This window comes from Trichosurus vulpecula, chromosome 1 (assembly GCF_011100635.1).
Source record: "Trichosurus vulpecula isolate mTriVul1 chromosome 1, mTriVul1.pri, whole genome shotgun sequence".
In the NCBI taxonomy this organism is placed as follows: Eukaryota; Metazoa; Chordata; class Mammalia; order Diprotodontia; family Phalangeridae; genus Trichosurus; species Trichosurus vulpecula.
The window spans coordinates 157,388,523-157,403,716 of NC_050573.1; the positions used below are offsets into that span (position 1 = coordinate 157,388,523).

General features: G+C 39.0%; 1 protein-coding gene across 5 annotated transcripts in view; it reads right to left on the reverse strand.

The window, feature by feature from the left end:
• Positions 1-4,647: 4,647 nt before the first annotated feature.
• SLC26A7 (solute carrier family 26 member 7) overlaps positions 4,648-15,194 on the reverse strand; it is a 278,008-nt gene continuing 267,461 nt past the window's right edge. For 3 of the 5 annotated variants that reach the window (XM_036741697.1, XM_036741695.1, XM_036741698.1), the window contains 3 exons: positions 10,036-10,090; positions 9,846-9,949; positions 8,424-8,946 (listed from right to left, as the gene is read on the reverse strand). In XM_036741697.1, coding sequence (XP_036597592.1) covers positions 8,911-8,946; positions 9,846-9,949; positions 10,036-10,090 — 195 coding nt within the window. In that variant the 3' untranslated portion in view covers positions 8,424-8,910. Of the gene's footprint in view, positions 8,947-9,845; positions 9,950-10,035; positions 10,091-15,194 lie in introns of all 5 variants that reach the window. The other 2 variants (XM_036741696.1, XM_036741699.1) reach the window with 1 other exon arrangement.

The window sequence follows — 15,194 nt, forward strand, 5'->3', positions numbered from 1 at the left end:
ACGAAATCACCAATCACTAATAGTATAAAAGGCAGAAAAAAGGGCCCAAGGCAGAGCTTTAGTGGACATGCATAATTAATTGATATGACCCAGATGATGATTCAACAACAGGAGACTGAGAAGGAATGGTCATACAAGTAGGAAGAGAACCAAGAGAGAATAGTGGTATGAAAACCCAGAGAAGGTAGAGTATTGAGAAGAAAAGCCTTCTTAACAGTGCCAAAGACTACACAGAGGTTAAAAAGGATAGGTATTGAAGAAAGACTATTAGATATGGTAATGAAAAGATCGTCAGTAACTTGAAGAGAGCAATTTCAGTTAAATGATGAATTTGGAAGCCATATTGCAGGGGATTTAGAATCAAGTGAGAGAAAAGGGAGTGGAGGCATAGAGTAGAGGTTGTTTTCTTGAGGAACTAGGCAGAGAAGGGCAGAGAGACATAGCATGATGGCTGTTAAGAATGATGGATCAAGTGAGGGTTTTATTTTTCTTTTAAGGATGACAGAGACATGAGCATGTTTGTTGGAGTCCAGAAGGATCCAGTAGAGAGGGTGAGATTGAAGGCAAAAGAGAGAATCAGGATGCTAGTGGGAGCAGTTTGCTGTAGAAGTCAGGAGGGGATGAGATAAAGGGAGCATACAGACAGGCTTGCCTTGGCAAGAAGAGCTACCACCTCTGCATCTGAGTCTGGAGTTAAAGAAAAGATAGTTGAGGAAGATGTCTAAGTGATATTAGATGAGGATGAAGAAAGAAGGTGGAATTTTGGGGAAATGGCCTTCACTTTAATGAAGTATAAATCCAAGCCCTCAGATGAAAGATTGGGAAAGAAAGTTCCATGGAAGGATTGAGGAGAGATGAAAAAGTCTGGAATAACTGGTGGTAGATCAGATAATTAGATAATAAACTGATTATGATAAGGTATAAAAAGGACTGCTTTGATGATGCAGTGAGGGCCCAGTTGAGATTATGTAACATACGTTTGTAAAGTACACAATCAGCATGATTAAGTTGCATAAATTTGTAGTGGACTCAATCTACAATGGTTCTGAATTTCTTCAGTTCCATTCAGCAGCATGTAAATAAGAGCAAAGTCGGTTGATGGCAGCAGTCCAAAGTTAGGGTTTGGCAAGGCATGACTGGTGATAGGACAAGAGGGCAAGGTATTTGAGTGAAGAACATGGTGTAAAGTTCAACTGATTCGCCAAAAGATGGAAAAAAGTAAGGGAAGAGAAAGTAGCCATTGCAGAAGTGATAGCCTGGGAAAGAACTGAGGAATGGAGGGATTAGATGTCACAGCGAGGTCAAAGAACAGGACTAGGTGTCATGAGGCATGGGGAAAGATAAATGATAAAAGGTTATGATCAGATAAAGGAATTTAGGAATTCATGAATATGGACATAAAAGATGTTTGGCAAATAGCAAGCTTATCCCTGTGTGGTACCTGAGGTAGAGTGGAAGAATGAGTCTTTGAAACCAAATAGATTAAGGAAGTTAGTTAGGGAGCATCATTATGTATGTTAAAGTTACCTAATATGAGGGCAGGAATTATAGTAGAATGACTGTAAACCAGGCACTAAATTCATTGAGGGAGGAAGCAAGATGATCTGGGGCTGACAGATAAAGAACACCAAGGGTATGAATTGTGTAATGAATTTGAACAGAATGTACCTCAAAGAAGGAGAGATTGTTGAGTGACAGTGGCAGAGGGGTAATGTGGACCAAAGAGACCAACTCTCAGGGATTATTTCAGGGCATAACCAGTTAGGGAAGAGAGGTAGCAAGAATGAGTTTGCAACCAGTACTGGAAAGCTTGCCCTGGAGGACCTTTGCCATCAGGAGCAATTCATGTCTCAGTATCAGAAGATGAAAGGAGTCAGAAAGGAAAAGGGTTAAGGTAAAAGCAAGTTTGTTAATATGGAACAATCATTTCATAGGACACAATGGAAGTTATGGATAGATTTCACATGAAACAATGGCAAAGAAGGGCTGATGGAATGAGCTTGAAGGATCAACCAGTTGGCGTTGGTAAAGAGAGTCTTTACATAGGAAGCAAGGGATACAGAATCACTAGGATAGGCCGGCAGATTATGAAGGGGTTGAAGTATGCTAAACAAGGAGGAATAAGTCTAGGCAGAATATCAGTGGTCAACGTACAGTCAGTTAAGGGAGGCAGGTGATTAGACTATTCAAGGTCCTTTCAAAATTCTCTCTCTGCCAGAAGCAGCCAGCATGGGTTAGCTTCAATGCATTGTTTAACCCACTGGCCACACTGTACCCTGGTGGTTATGATGTCTGTGGGGGAAAGGAAATTTGGAAAATGCAGTCAAGTTGTGTGATGTGGACACAGGATTGGAAACGGTACAGTATGAGAAATACCAGTGGTGGAGGCAGGGTTGGCAAGTATTAGTGGTGATTTGGAAAATTTGGCCTACTCTGAAAATACTAGCATTCTATTAACTTGTACTTAATGTGAATAAGGAAGACCTCCTACATCACTGGGCTGGCTTCAGAAGACCAGAAAATTTCACCTATTAACCTCAAGGGAAAATAACTCCTCTACCATGATATAGAAATAAAATTAGGGTCACTACATATTTTTGCCCTGTTCTATTATAATATTTTGCTCCTTTGAAGGTAGTACATATAGACAACTGCAAGCTCTTTCTGGACAGATCAATTATCTTATTTTTAAATGTGGCCATAAAACCTCTATATCCTCCAAATGTGAAAATGATAATAGCTTCCTATATTTATTGCTATAAAGTAGCTTTTATTATTTAGGAGAGAGGAGATGAGACAAAAACTAAAACAAAACAGGAATGGGTCTGACCATCTTGGTCTCCTTGAGACCAAATCAATAGAAACCTAGTGAGGATTATCATATAATGATGACTTTGAAAGTGATTATTTCAGGAAACATAGACCATTTCCCATCACTTGGCATCTATTTCTGTATTTTTAAAAGAGGGACTCACCACACTAGTCCACAGCAGGGTTCTGGTAAACAGGCAGATGTTCCTGGAGTAAATGAATAAAATTTCACATTTCCACTAATTTTTTTTCCTTCTCTCTTTAAGTCATAGGATTATCATAGAAGTAAAATGGGTTAATTATTCTACCCACTTCAGTTGGGTCATGCAGCATTAGAGAAGTCTAATTTTCCATATCAGAATTGGGGGACAAGTGGAGCAGAGGGAAAAATAGTGGCTTTGAGCCAGAGGAGCTGGTTTGAACCCTAGTTTGACCAGCTTGAAAAAGTCACAACCCCTCTGTGTCTACCTTTGCTCAACTGTAAAAGGAGGGGATTTTAGACTAGCTGATCTAGAAAATCTCTTCTAGTTCTAAATCAATGACCCCATGACCCAAATCCCACTGCAGGTCAGTAAAGCTAGCCTTTTTATGTATCACTGGCCACAAGAGAGGCAAAGCAAGAAAGAGTGAGGAATTAGGATTGGGACTGGAGAAAATTAACTAAGTAAAAGGATTGGGGCAGGGAGTGGGAGAAGAGAGGGGAGGAACTTATCATAGGGGACAGAAAAGCTTCAAGTGCCTAGCTGATCTCCTTCCTAGTTGTGTGACGCTAGGCAAATCACTTACTATTTGATTGCCTCAATTTCTTCAAATATAAAAGTGAGGATAATAGCAACTACCTTTCAGGATTATTGTGAAGATCAAATGAGATATTTGAAAAAAAAAATCACTCTGCAATCCTGAAAAGTACTATTTAAACAGTTGCCTTCATTACTATTCTTGATGATTCTGACTTTGAGGAAGTAACCTTCGAAACACTGAAGACAACTGGACATGACCCAAGAAAACATTGGAGAAGCAAGTCCATAAGCTCAAGGCAAAATAAACAATGAAAATGCAGGACTTGGTCTTCTGACCCTAAATACAGGATTCTTCTTGCTACGTTATGCTGCCTCAAGCTATATGGAACTTAATTCCAAAGCCTGGCTCTGACACTTAATCCTTTTGTGACTTGAGTGACTCCCTTAGCATCTCTGCTTCTTGCTTCCCTTCGAGGTAAAGTGAGGAGGGAATGAGTAAATGAGAGGGTGGGCTCAATAATTTCCAAAGTCCAATACAGCTCATAATCTATGATCCCATGATTTCTAACAAGTCAAGGTGGCAGAATGGATAAAGAGGTGGCCTTGGAGTCAGAGAAAAAAACTGGTCCTAACCTCCTGCCACAAACAGACTAAGATGAATCCGCCATGGGTAAGTCATTTAACACTTCAGCTCTGCAGTCAGGCACCTCTCTAAGCCCGCAAGTTACAGTTGATTTGCTAAGTGGCATTACCTGTGAAAGAACTTTCTACACTGATGAAATCACATGTCCAGAATGGAACCTCCCTTCTTGCCCCCACCAATAAAAGTAATTTAAAATTATTCCTTTTGGAAAAAAGAGAATAGAAAATAGTATTTGTTAAGTAGAAAATGTGCTGACCAACCTATAGATTTGGGCATTAGAATTCATGGTTCCGGGCTGAAATTCTTTAAGTACAAAATTTCATGAGTAATGGATGCTTCCAGGAATTTTAAAGCTAGGATGCTCTGTGGTCAGCCAGAGAAAACAGTATCAATGGACCATTTTGAAGGAGAATAAATACTTCTGGAAATAATGGACACTTTATTTTAACCATGACAGATATTATATTTCAATTTATTTCCAAGTAAACTGGGTGTTACACATTGCGTTAGTACAAAGAATTACACAAAAAATTAAACGTATTATAAAAATCCCCCAAAAGATGCAGAGTATTATTAGACTATATGATTTTAATTACGAATCCTTTGGATTGCAAAAGCACCACTTAACTCCCTATTTGAAATCTGGCACCCACACTCACTGCCAAGAAAGCATATTCTGTACAGAATGAGATCATCATTCCACCTGAACACAGAATGCACACTTCCCAAGCATATGTATGTTCACCAACTTGTTAATTTTCTTAGTAACCACTAAATGTCAAACATTACCCATATAGGCTATTGACACATTAATGTTTTCATTAAACAAGGAAGATCCCTTTCCTCATTACGTTACATATTTTTAGATAGGAGATCTGTCAAATAAATTACTTCAAAGTAGCTCAAGCCAGACCTCACTACACTTGTATCCTACAATCAAGGGGCAAATAACCTTTAAAACAGAAGACAAATGATGAAAATTAAAGACATTTAATTTGCATAAGTGTAATGTTAACAGTCTTCTTATTACATATTTTATGCTTAATTTGTAAGTGTCACCACATTAGGTCCTTAATACTCTTATAGGTCAATTTTAATTTTTTTCTTCTGATTTTGCTTCCCTGTAATGTTTGATAAGAAAGTAGTATGTCATTGGGGGAAGGAGAGAGGGGAAAAAAGTAAGGTCATCTCAAAAGGAAAATTCTGTGGATATGTAGCCATTACAGAATTAGGACAAAATCACAGTTGAAATGATGCCAATGCAAGATGCATAGTCAATATTAAATGGGTCAGCTCTGTGCCTAAGATTAAAGCAGAGCTGTCTGCCTCTCAGGACTCAGTTCTACTGAAGTGTTATTTCTCCTTCAATATGTCAAAGTCCTGTTCACTTCATTAAGACCCAATGGGATGGAGAAGCAATACACCAGGAAAAGGATTTGCTTCTCTGTTGCTAAAGATTGCTAAACGAGCCCACTCACTTTGGCCTGCTTCTACTTCAAATATAATTAATAAAGGATCTGGGACCCTGGCTTAGTTTATTTTTTTTAATATCTTTACTTTCTTCTGCAAAGATGGAAGACACTCAAATACAATTGCTCTGTCAACACTTGATCATATTTAATAAACAGAACAAATCAACTTAGATGCCAACTGACGATTTTGGTGGGTTCTCTGATGTACAATCACTATTCTACCAGATAATACTTTCAATATGATTATGCATTCATTAGAAGACATAGTCACCTAAGTCGGAAAACATTAGTTTACAAGTTAAAGAGACTCGCCAGTGACCTTTCTGTATCTTCATTGATGAATCCATTCCAGCAGTATCCTCTTCCTTCATTTCTATCACATTCCCTCAATTGGAACAGTCAATCAATAAACATATGTTGAACAATTCAATAGGAAAAGTGGAAGTTAAGCTTCTTCCCTTAAAGCAAACAAATTATATTTCCAAAGACTTCAGCTTTCAATGGAGCTTTATAGGATGAAGGATCTTGGTTGGCTTCATCCTTTTCATACCAAACTAGAAATTCAAAAATTTAGGTCATCTAGGACAAAGTGAATTTTCATTTCTGGAAATATATACAAATTTATGCTTCCATCTCATCCTTACATTATCCACAGGACTATTTCCTGGATAATATAGTAAAAAGCTCATGTCTGTTATTATCTTTCCCTTGAACACTTAGCTTGGTAATACTAAAATACAGTGCCATCTGAATGGGCATCAAATCATTTGCAGATAAGTTCTGATGAATCAGACGGCGGGAACTTGAATTTACTTTTGGAGAAGCTTACAAAGCTTACTTTATTTATTTTTTTGGCAGGGCAATTGGAGTTAAGTGACTTGCCCAAAGTCACACAGCTAGTACATATACATCAAGTATCTGAGGCCAGATTTGAAACAAAGCTTACTTTATGATGCTCGTGTCTAAACACGCACTCTTTTACTCTTATCCACAAGCTGCTCCTTCATTATCTTACTTAAAATTATTGGAAATATGCTAAGCCACTAGATTCTTTCTAAAAAGGTTGGATCCCCAAAAGTTTTCAATTGTAACTGTTTCTATACCTGCTACCTTTCTAAATGAATATGCTTCTTACATAAACCAATATGATATTCAGAAATGTGAGGCTCTATATACATACATATGTGTGAGTATATTCAAAATACAAATAATTTATGTAGCTCAGTTTAGCTTAGGATAGCTATTTGCCCATTATTCTTTCAGGTCTGTGGATTTGCAAGGCATCATAATACCAAGTTCTCATTGAACAAAAAGAAAAAAAAATACTGTGATGTTGACTACCCTTGGGAAATAGAAAAGTTCCCTAAGGGGACATTTGCCACAAACTCTCATATTTGTAGGACTTACAGATATCCTTGAAATGAAAGAAGAAACAATTAATATACAGCTAAGTGGTTATGTGATCTCTGAAAAGTCACATCAGCTCTGTGGGTTTCAATTTCTTTATCTATCAAACTCCACATAGATTATGTTTAAGGGCCATCCAATACACAAATATAATCTGATGGTAGTATTCTTGCTTCCAGAGGCCTTATCAGTGCGAAAAGATCAGACATGAAATGTCCACCTTCTTTGGTACTGACCAAACTAAATCCAGGCAATGTGGCATAGTAGAGGGAAAGCTGGATTTTCAATCAGGAAGACCTGGGTTTGAGTCCTACTCCTGACACATACTAGCAGTGTGATCATGGCCAAGGCACTTCGCTCTTCTGAGCCTCAGTTTCCTCATCTGTAAAATGGAGTTAGTATTACCTATACTCAGGATAACTGTGAGGCTCAAATGAGAGCATGCATGTGCAATACTTTGCAAACTGAAAAGTATTATATAAAGTCAGAAGTTATCATATTATACAATAATATGGCCCCAACCGTAACTTTCAAGGCTGAAGATCCTGGGTATCTCTTTAATGCCCACAATAAAATGAAGTCACCTAGGCCATGAACTTGATCCCATGGTATTACATGCCTTTACATAACTACATAAATTTCTCAAGGGCTCAAAGTATCCAAACCGTACTAGATATGGGGTGAGGGTGTGGTGGGAGGCAGTGCTGAGGAGGTTTCCCTTGATTGGTTATTCATTCTTTGCTCTCATTAAATTTCAGTGGCTTTCACAGTTGGAGGGAGCATTCATGCTTCTAGGATCATAGATACGGAGCTGGAAGGAACCTCAGAGATCATTTATCCTGACCCCCTCATTTTACAGACGAAGAAACTGAGGCTCAGAGAGGTTCCATGAGTTGTTCAAGGTCACACAGGTTTAGTAAAGCAGCAGAGGTGAACAGTGACCTCAGGTCCTCTGGTTCCTTCCAACACTAAAAATCTATGTTCTACATCAATAGATACAAGCTTTGGTTAACTATGTTGTTGTTGAGTCATTTCAGTCATGTCTGACTCCTCATGACCCCATTTGGGGTTTTCTTGGCAGCGATACAGGAGTGGTTTGCCATTTCCTTCTCCAGCTCATTTTACGGATGAGGAACTGAGGCAAACAGGGTTATAGTTAAGTGACTTGCCCAGGGTCACACAGCTAGTAAGCATCTGAGGCTGGATTTGAACTCATGAAGATGAGTCTTTCTGATTCCAGGCCCAGTTGCTCTATCCATTGCACCACCTAGCTGCCCTTCTAGTTAACTATACAGATAACACAGGTTGATTTTACATATTTGCTGCTGTCAAATGGTTTTGTTCTTTTTGGGGGGGGGGAGGCACTTATTTGAAACTGTTACTTATGATCTATAAAGCTTCCTGTAGTTTTACAGGGAATGGGAAAGGGTTCCTAATGTGTTATTCCAAGAGAAACATGTACCTGTACTTTGCAAATTACATTTTAATAAAACAGAATTAAAACAATATACAAAATGAAAGCAACAGGCCACGATTTCAGGTTTAGTCCCTGAAAATGCTGTACTTAACATACATATAAATTCTCTATGAAAATATTGCTACAGGTCAACCCTATGGGTGTCTTCAGCATTAGGAGAACAGAGATAAAAAAACAACTTTTTGGTAAATACAGACCAGTAGCCACTCTGTTACTGAATCTGTTTATTACATTTGGTATAAAATGTGTTGCCTGCAGGAGTCCAGTAACAACAACAACAAAATGTCATGTAAAAATGCCGTGACTTGGTTGATCCTGGGGAGCTATCAGAGAGAAGAGATGAGCTGTAACACACTGGGATCAGACTTCACTGTGGTCACTGCATTTGCTCAAATTCTGAAACAAAAGAAGTATCAATGAACAATTACAGGAAGCATCGCACGGGAAACAGCGATCTGAACAGAAGTCCTGCCAGGAAAATGAAATGAGAGATTCTTTCTCTCTCGGTAGGTCCACACTCTTCTATTTGTGGAGACCACAGGGGCAGGTGCCCAGGGAACCGAATGATACTGCACGGATAGGGAAAGGGAATCAAAGATGAAAGACAGTGTCTGCGACAAATTGAATCCCTAGCACAATACAAACGGAGCTGGAGGGAGCTTTAGAGGTTGTATCATTCAAACCCTCCATTTTTCAGATGAGGAAGCTGAGAACCAGATAAATTTAGCAACATGCCCAAGATTACCCAAGAAGTATGTTACATGGCTGGGATTCAAATCAAGGTCCAACTCCAGGGCTCTTTCCCAGTGCACCAAGATGAAATCATGAAGTACTAAATTACCCAGCGTCTCAACTATTCCTCAAGCCAGAGTAGATGGGATTTCACACACCTAGTACATTTAAAGGTACAGTCCCAAGCACTAGCCATGTTCTGTACATAGCAGCTGCCAAAGGTAGCTACATGAGTTTGGAGGTAGAAGCCATAATATTAGGAGAACGAAAAGTCATATTTAGAGTTTGGCATTCATATATTGGCCAACCCAGGAAGAGGCATTTGATTTAAACAGCAGGTGTGGAGCTTTGCACCTTATAAGTACATAATAAATATTATGATTGGGTCTTATGGATTGGGGAAACCATTATTAAACATCCAGGAAAGGGATTATGGGCTTTGTAGAAAGGGTATCTGAAATGCAGATCTTCAATATGCTTTTGAGATCTGTGGGCAAATCCCAAAATGTGGCAACTTAGCATATTCTACAAATATTCCTAAATATTTTTCCCTTTAAACTCACCTTATTTAAATGGATGGCACCAATTGCGGCAGATACTGATTCAAAGAAAATGTGTTTATCTGACTCTAGGTGGCCACAATATTGCACTGCTTTTTTCAAGGAAGCTGAAACAGAGGATGAATATTAAATGCCATGTGATGAATGCCTCCAGTATCACAGTAAGTGCATTTACCAAGGATTACTTACTTACCCGTGCAATTTGCTAATAAGAAGTCGACATTTTGACTTTTGCAATCCGTGTAAGCCTAGATGGATTAAAGTAAGATATGTCAGTCAACTCATGAGGAGGGAGATGATTTGGAAAAGTTACTATCAGTGTGACTGTGGGAAAGTCACTTAACTTCTCAGTGTCCAGGTCTCCTCACAGGTAAAAGGAGGGTAAATGAGGGAGTTGGACTGGCTCTATGATCCTGAATGTACTGATGAAATTACACCACGAGAGGGAGCCATTGTATACCCCATTCCTACATGCTGATTCATTTCACTGAAGAGACTTAAGCAGAAAGGACTAGCTATAATGAAACAAGACATTTATCACTTCTGCAACTATATTTTTCTTCAATGCTTTCTCTTGGTTTTGTGTTAATAAAATTAAAATATTGCCTATTTCCCCAATCCAAGTTAAATATTTCTGTCCTACTCTATCTCCTCTGAAAGCACCGAGAATACACAATGAAAAACTAAATGATGTAAGTTGCAGAGATTTAAAATTTTACTAATCCTGACTGATTTATTTGAACAACAAAAAGGATGCATAAAGAAAACTAAATGATTTAAATTGCAGAGATCTAAAATGCAACTATCCTGTCTGATTTATTTGGCTACCCGAAGCTTTCAAGACAAACCTAGATGACCACTGGTTGGTTATGTGGAATTCTTTTAATGGTATAGGTTGGGTCCCTTTCAACTCTTTCACACATTTGCACTCAGTAGGAAAGCCTAATTTCTATTTCTGAGTTTCACTACACATGATCACAGGACAGCAAATGTTAAATGGAAAACTATAGGTAGGTTAAAAATAGTGCTCAAATTCCCATTGGATTAGAAAATGTAAACTCCTCAAAGGAAGAGACTGCATCAGTTTCACGTTTCTAATCTGAGTGCAAGAAATATATATGTATTTATGCTTCCTGCACTTAGCACATACAAGACATTTAATAAATGCTTGTTGATTAATAGATACCCTCCAACTCAAAAACAGATTTAGGTTTGGATACTTTTGAGTGAGAGGCAGTGTGGTAGAAAGAACTCAAGACTTCAAGTGGGAGAGACTTAGGTTTTAATCCTCCTTCAGATACTTATTGTGGAACCATGGGTGAGTTTCCGAACCTTCCTTCCTTCCTCTGTAATATAAGCATATTAGCTACAGTTTCATAGGGTAGCTGCAAGTATTAAACAAGATGATGTATGGAAAATCCTCTGAATATCTTAAAGAGCTATCTAGGATGTAGCCTAACACAATGAAAATAGTGTTGAAACTAGATTTGAATCCTGGTCCTTCCTTCTTTCCTTCCTTTTTTCCTTCCTCCCTCTCTTCCTTCCTTCTTATGTACCTAACAGATACCATGCTGCCAAAGATGATACAAAGTTTAGCTAAAGCAAAAAGATTTTTAAACTATCTTTACTAACATGGAGAAACATTGATTAGACAGGGAGAAACTAAAATCAGTCTTGGGACCTGTGAGTAAATACCTACTGGATTTGTAAGGTGACAAGGATGAATTCAAAGTGAAGCTTGGATGTTTGGTTTTTCATAAAGCCCAATGAAGCATGAGAGCAGAGTCACGGCTGGTTTACTGGTGTTGATAAACATAATTGCTACCTCAGAGACCTCCCTGATGCCCCACATAGATGACTAAGTAGAGGTCACCTCACTTCTCCCTGTCAACAACTCTCAGACATAATGTTCCTGAACCTGTAAACTACTTAGGAAACAGTTGAGTGAATTGAAAAGTGGAGATGTAAATGTGGCTGAAGAGAAACTCCCCTTTCATTCCAGTCACCCTATTTGACAGAGCCTGGGACTATAGGACATAAGAACTTGTTTTCTTTAAGAGTCATTATTCACTACCTTCCTTACTTAAGGCTGTAATATCCCCATGCTCACAAAGGTAACAAGCAGATAAATCATTATGTTTGTAACACCATAGAACAAATCGATGTTATCATTAGTGTATAGTCACTGCCTTTTCTTTATTTTGGACTGAGAGTGGAAAAAATGAGAACAGATCAAACCACACTTTACTGAAGTGCTTTCTGCCCTCTTGACAAATGAATTTGATCATGAGAATGACTGACGCGATCAACTGTATAAAGGTTCTCCTTTATGACAAAGAGTTGGGTTTTTTTTTAAATTTCATTGAAAATCACTGAAGCAGTAACCACACATAGGGGTACCTCTTCAACAGTTATATTCAGGAAACAAGTATTTGTGAATAATATTTATATATCTAAAATGATCATACCTATTATTAAATATTTATTCCACAATGCCTGAAGACCCCATCCTAGGTGCTTTGGGAGATATATAAGAGACAATAGTTCTTGCTCTCATGAAGCTTACAGTCTAGAAGACAGATACACCATTTTGAAAAAATGTCCATTATTCAAAATTGTTTATGGAATTTTTTTTTCAATCACAGACTCCATGTTTTGTGAGAGCAGGGAAACTTTCCTACTTCTCAGCAATTCAATGCCTACTTTCCAATTCCTAGTACAGTAGTGTGGGTCATGTTAGGAAATAGTTTTCTAATTTGAATTTCCCACAATACTGAAGAGAGAAGGGACTTCAAAGACCATCTAGTATCATTTTTTCATGATCAGGAATTATCTTCTTGGTAAACCTGACCAACTGTAAGCCAGCTTCTGCTTAATAACTTTCTATGAGGTCTGCTTCAGAAAAAAGATCATCACAATTTTGGATAGCTCAATGGCTGGGAAGTCCTCTTTTCTGATACTGAGGCTAAAATTGCCCTTCTGCAGCTTCTACCCATTGGTCCTGGTTATGCCTGCTGGAGCTCAACAGAAAACAATCACATGAAAGGCTTTCAGCACTTGAAGACAGCTGTCATGCTCCCTTTAAGTCTTCTCTTGTTCAGGTGAAGATTTTTAAGCAGGGAAATGACACTGTCAGAACAGAATAACGAGGGGTTTGAAACCATATTATATGATTGACTTGCTTGAGATTGCAGAACTAGTAAGGCCGGGATGGGAAACTGGATCTTGAGACTTCATCCAAGTCTAGTGATTTCTCTATTACACCATCCCACACTGCTGCATTGTTCAGTCATTAATCTATCTGACTCTTCTCATGACCTTACATGGGGGTGCTCTGTCCGAAGGAATACAAATTTTGATCACTTATACTTCTAAAGGTATCTTGGAGTTTGGGGGCTAGATTTTTTTCTTCCTACGTATTTACTTATTTCTGCCAAGAAAACCTCAAATGGGGTCAGGAAGGGTAGGATGTTGTTGTCCTTGTTGTTGTTTGTCCTTCGTTATGAAAGAGGACCAATGACATTAGGACGGTGATATTTTGACCTTCAAGTGAATTGGATTTAAGTGAGGCAGAGCTGTGCAAAGTCATCGGTTCCACTCTTTCCTCCAGAGTCATCGGGGTCCAGTGGCAAGACACAGGTCAGGATAACTGACTATGGCCCAGGACGCAATGGAAGACCTTGGCCTTTTTAAGCTAAGGTCTTTCCCAGGTCTCTATTTGTCTCAGGCAATTTCCATTCAGTAGTTTAAGGCTAGGTAAGAAAGGAGGTCAAAGATGGCCTACTTTGTCTTCACAAAAGAATCCATCCAAAGACCCTCAGAGTTTCTGGAGCTCCTTGACTATGCTTTTAAAATGAAATCACTCTGGTTCTCATTGATTGGCCAATAACAGGCCCCAGCCCAAGCCTCACTTGCTAATTATTTGGGTTTTGATGGCTCTGAGTGAGTATAAATAGCAATTGTTTCTGTCCTGGCCAGAAACTCTGAGGGTCTTTGGATGGATTCTTTTGTGAAGACAAAGTAGGCCATCTTTGACCTCCTTCTTACCTAGCTTTAAACTACTGAATGGAAATTGCCTGAGACAAATAGAGACCTGGGAAAGACCGTAGCTTAAAAAGGCCAAGGTCTTCCATTGCATTCTGGGCCATAGTCAGTTATCCTGACCTGTGTCTTGCCACTGGACTCCGATGACTCTGGAGGAAAGAGTGGAGCTGATGACTTTGCACAGCTCTGCACACTTAACTCCAATTCACTTGAAGGTCAAAACATCACCGTCCTAATGTCATTGGTCCTCTTTCATAATGAAGGACAAATGACAGCAAGGACAACAACATCCAACTCTTCATGACCCCATCTGAGGTTTTCTTGGCAGAAATACTGGAGTGGTTTGCCATTTCCTTCTCCAGCTCATTTTACAGATGAGAAAACTGGGGAAAATGGGGTTAGGTGACTTGCCCAGGGTCACACAGCTAGTAAGTGTCTGAGGTCGCATCTGAACTCAGGTCTCACTGACTTCAGGCCTGGTGCTCTATCCACCATGCCACCTAGCTGCCCAGACTGTTACCACAGGTCACCACAATAGGTGGCCCTTAAGGTCCATTGAGCCTAAGATTTTATTAAACTAATAACACAAACAGGGGGAATATTTAGCCAACACAGAAGTTAAAGTCAGCTGACTGATCTTAAGTACTTATGAAACCAAACTGAGCATGACTACTTATACTCAATGAATGTATTCACCACAAACAGTAATCCTCCATGACTAATATTGTAGTTTTTCCTACTGATAATAACAGCAGTAAAGTCTTATTACCTGACTGAATACTCACAAACGACCTGTGAAGTGGCTAGTTCCAGTACTGTTATCCCCGTTTTACAGATGAGGAAATGGAAGCTCAGATACATTAACTGACTTATCTACGGTCACATAGCTAGGTCAGGGTTGTCATTCATACAGGGCTTTAAAGTTTTAAGGTTACTTTAAATACAATATAAAATTCCATCTAAACAACAGGCTTTTAGGTAGGTGGCATAAAAATGTTATCTGCATTTTGCACATAAGGAAAACTGGAGGTCTTAGCTTTGTTACCATGAGGTCCCCAAGGTTCTGATTGGTGAATATCTCATTGGTGACCCCTTGAAGCAGGCCAGATGCTCCAGAGATACTTTACTTTTCTCAACTCTGCCATCTATACCCAAGAGAGGAAGCGTGGCACAGTGGAGAGAGACTTGGGTTCAAGTCTTCCTCTGACATATATGCTGGGTACGTGACCCATGTGCAAGTCACTTAACTTCTCAACACCCCGAGGTAACGCTCTAATACTGCATACTACAGGGGATTTGCCAATCTGT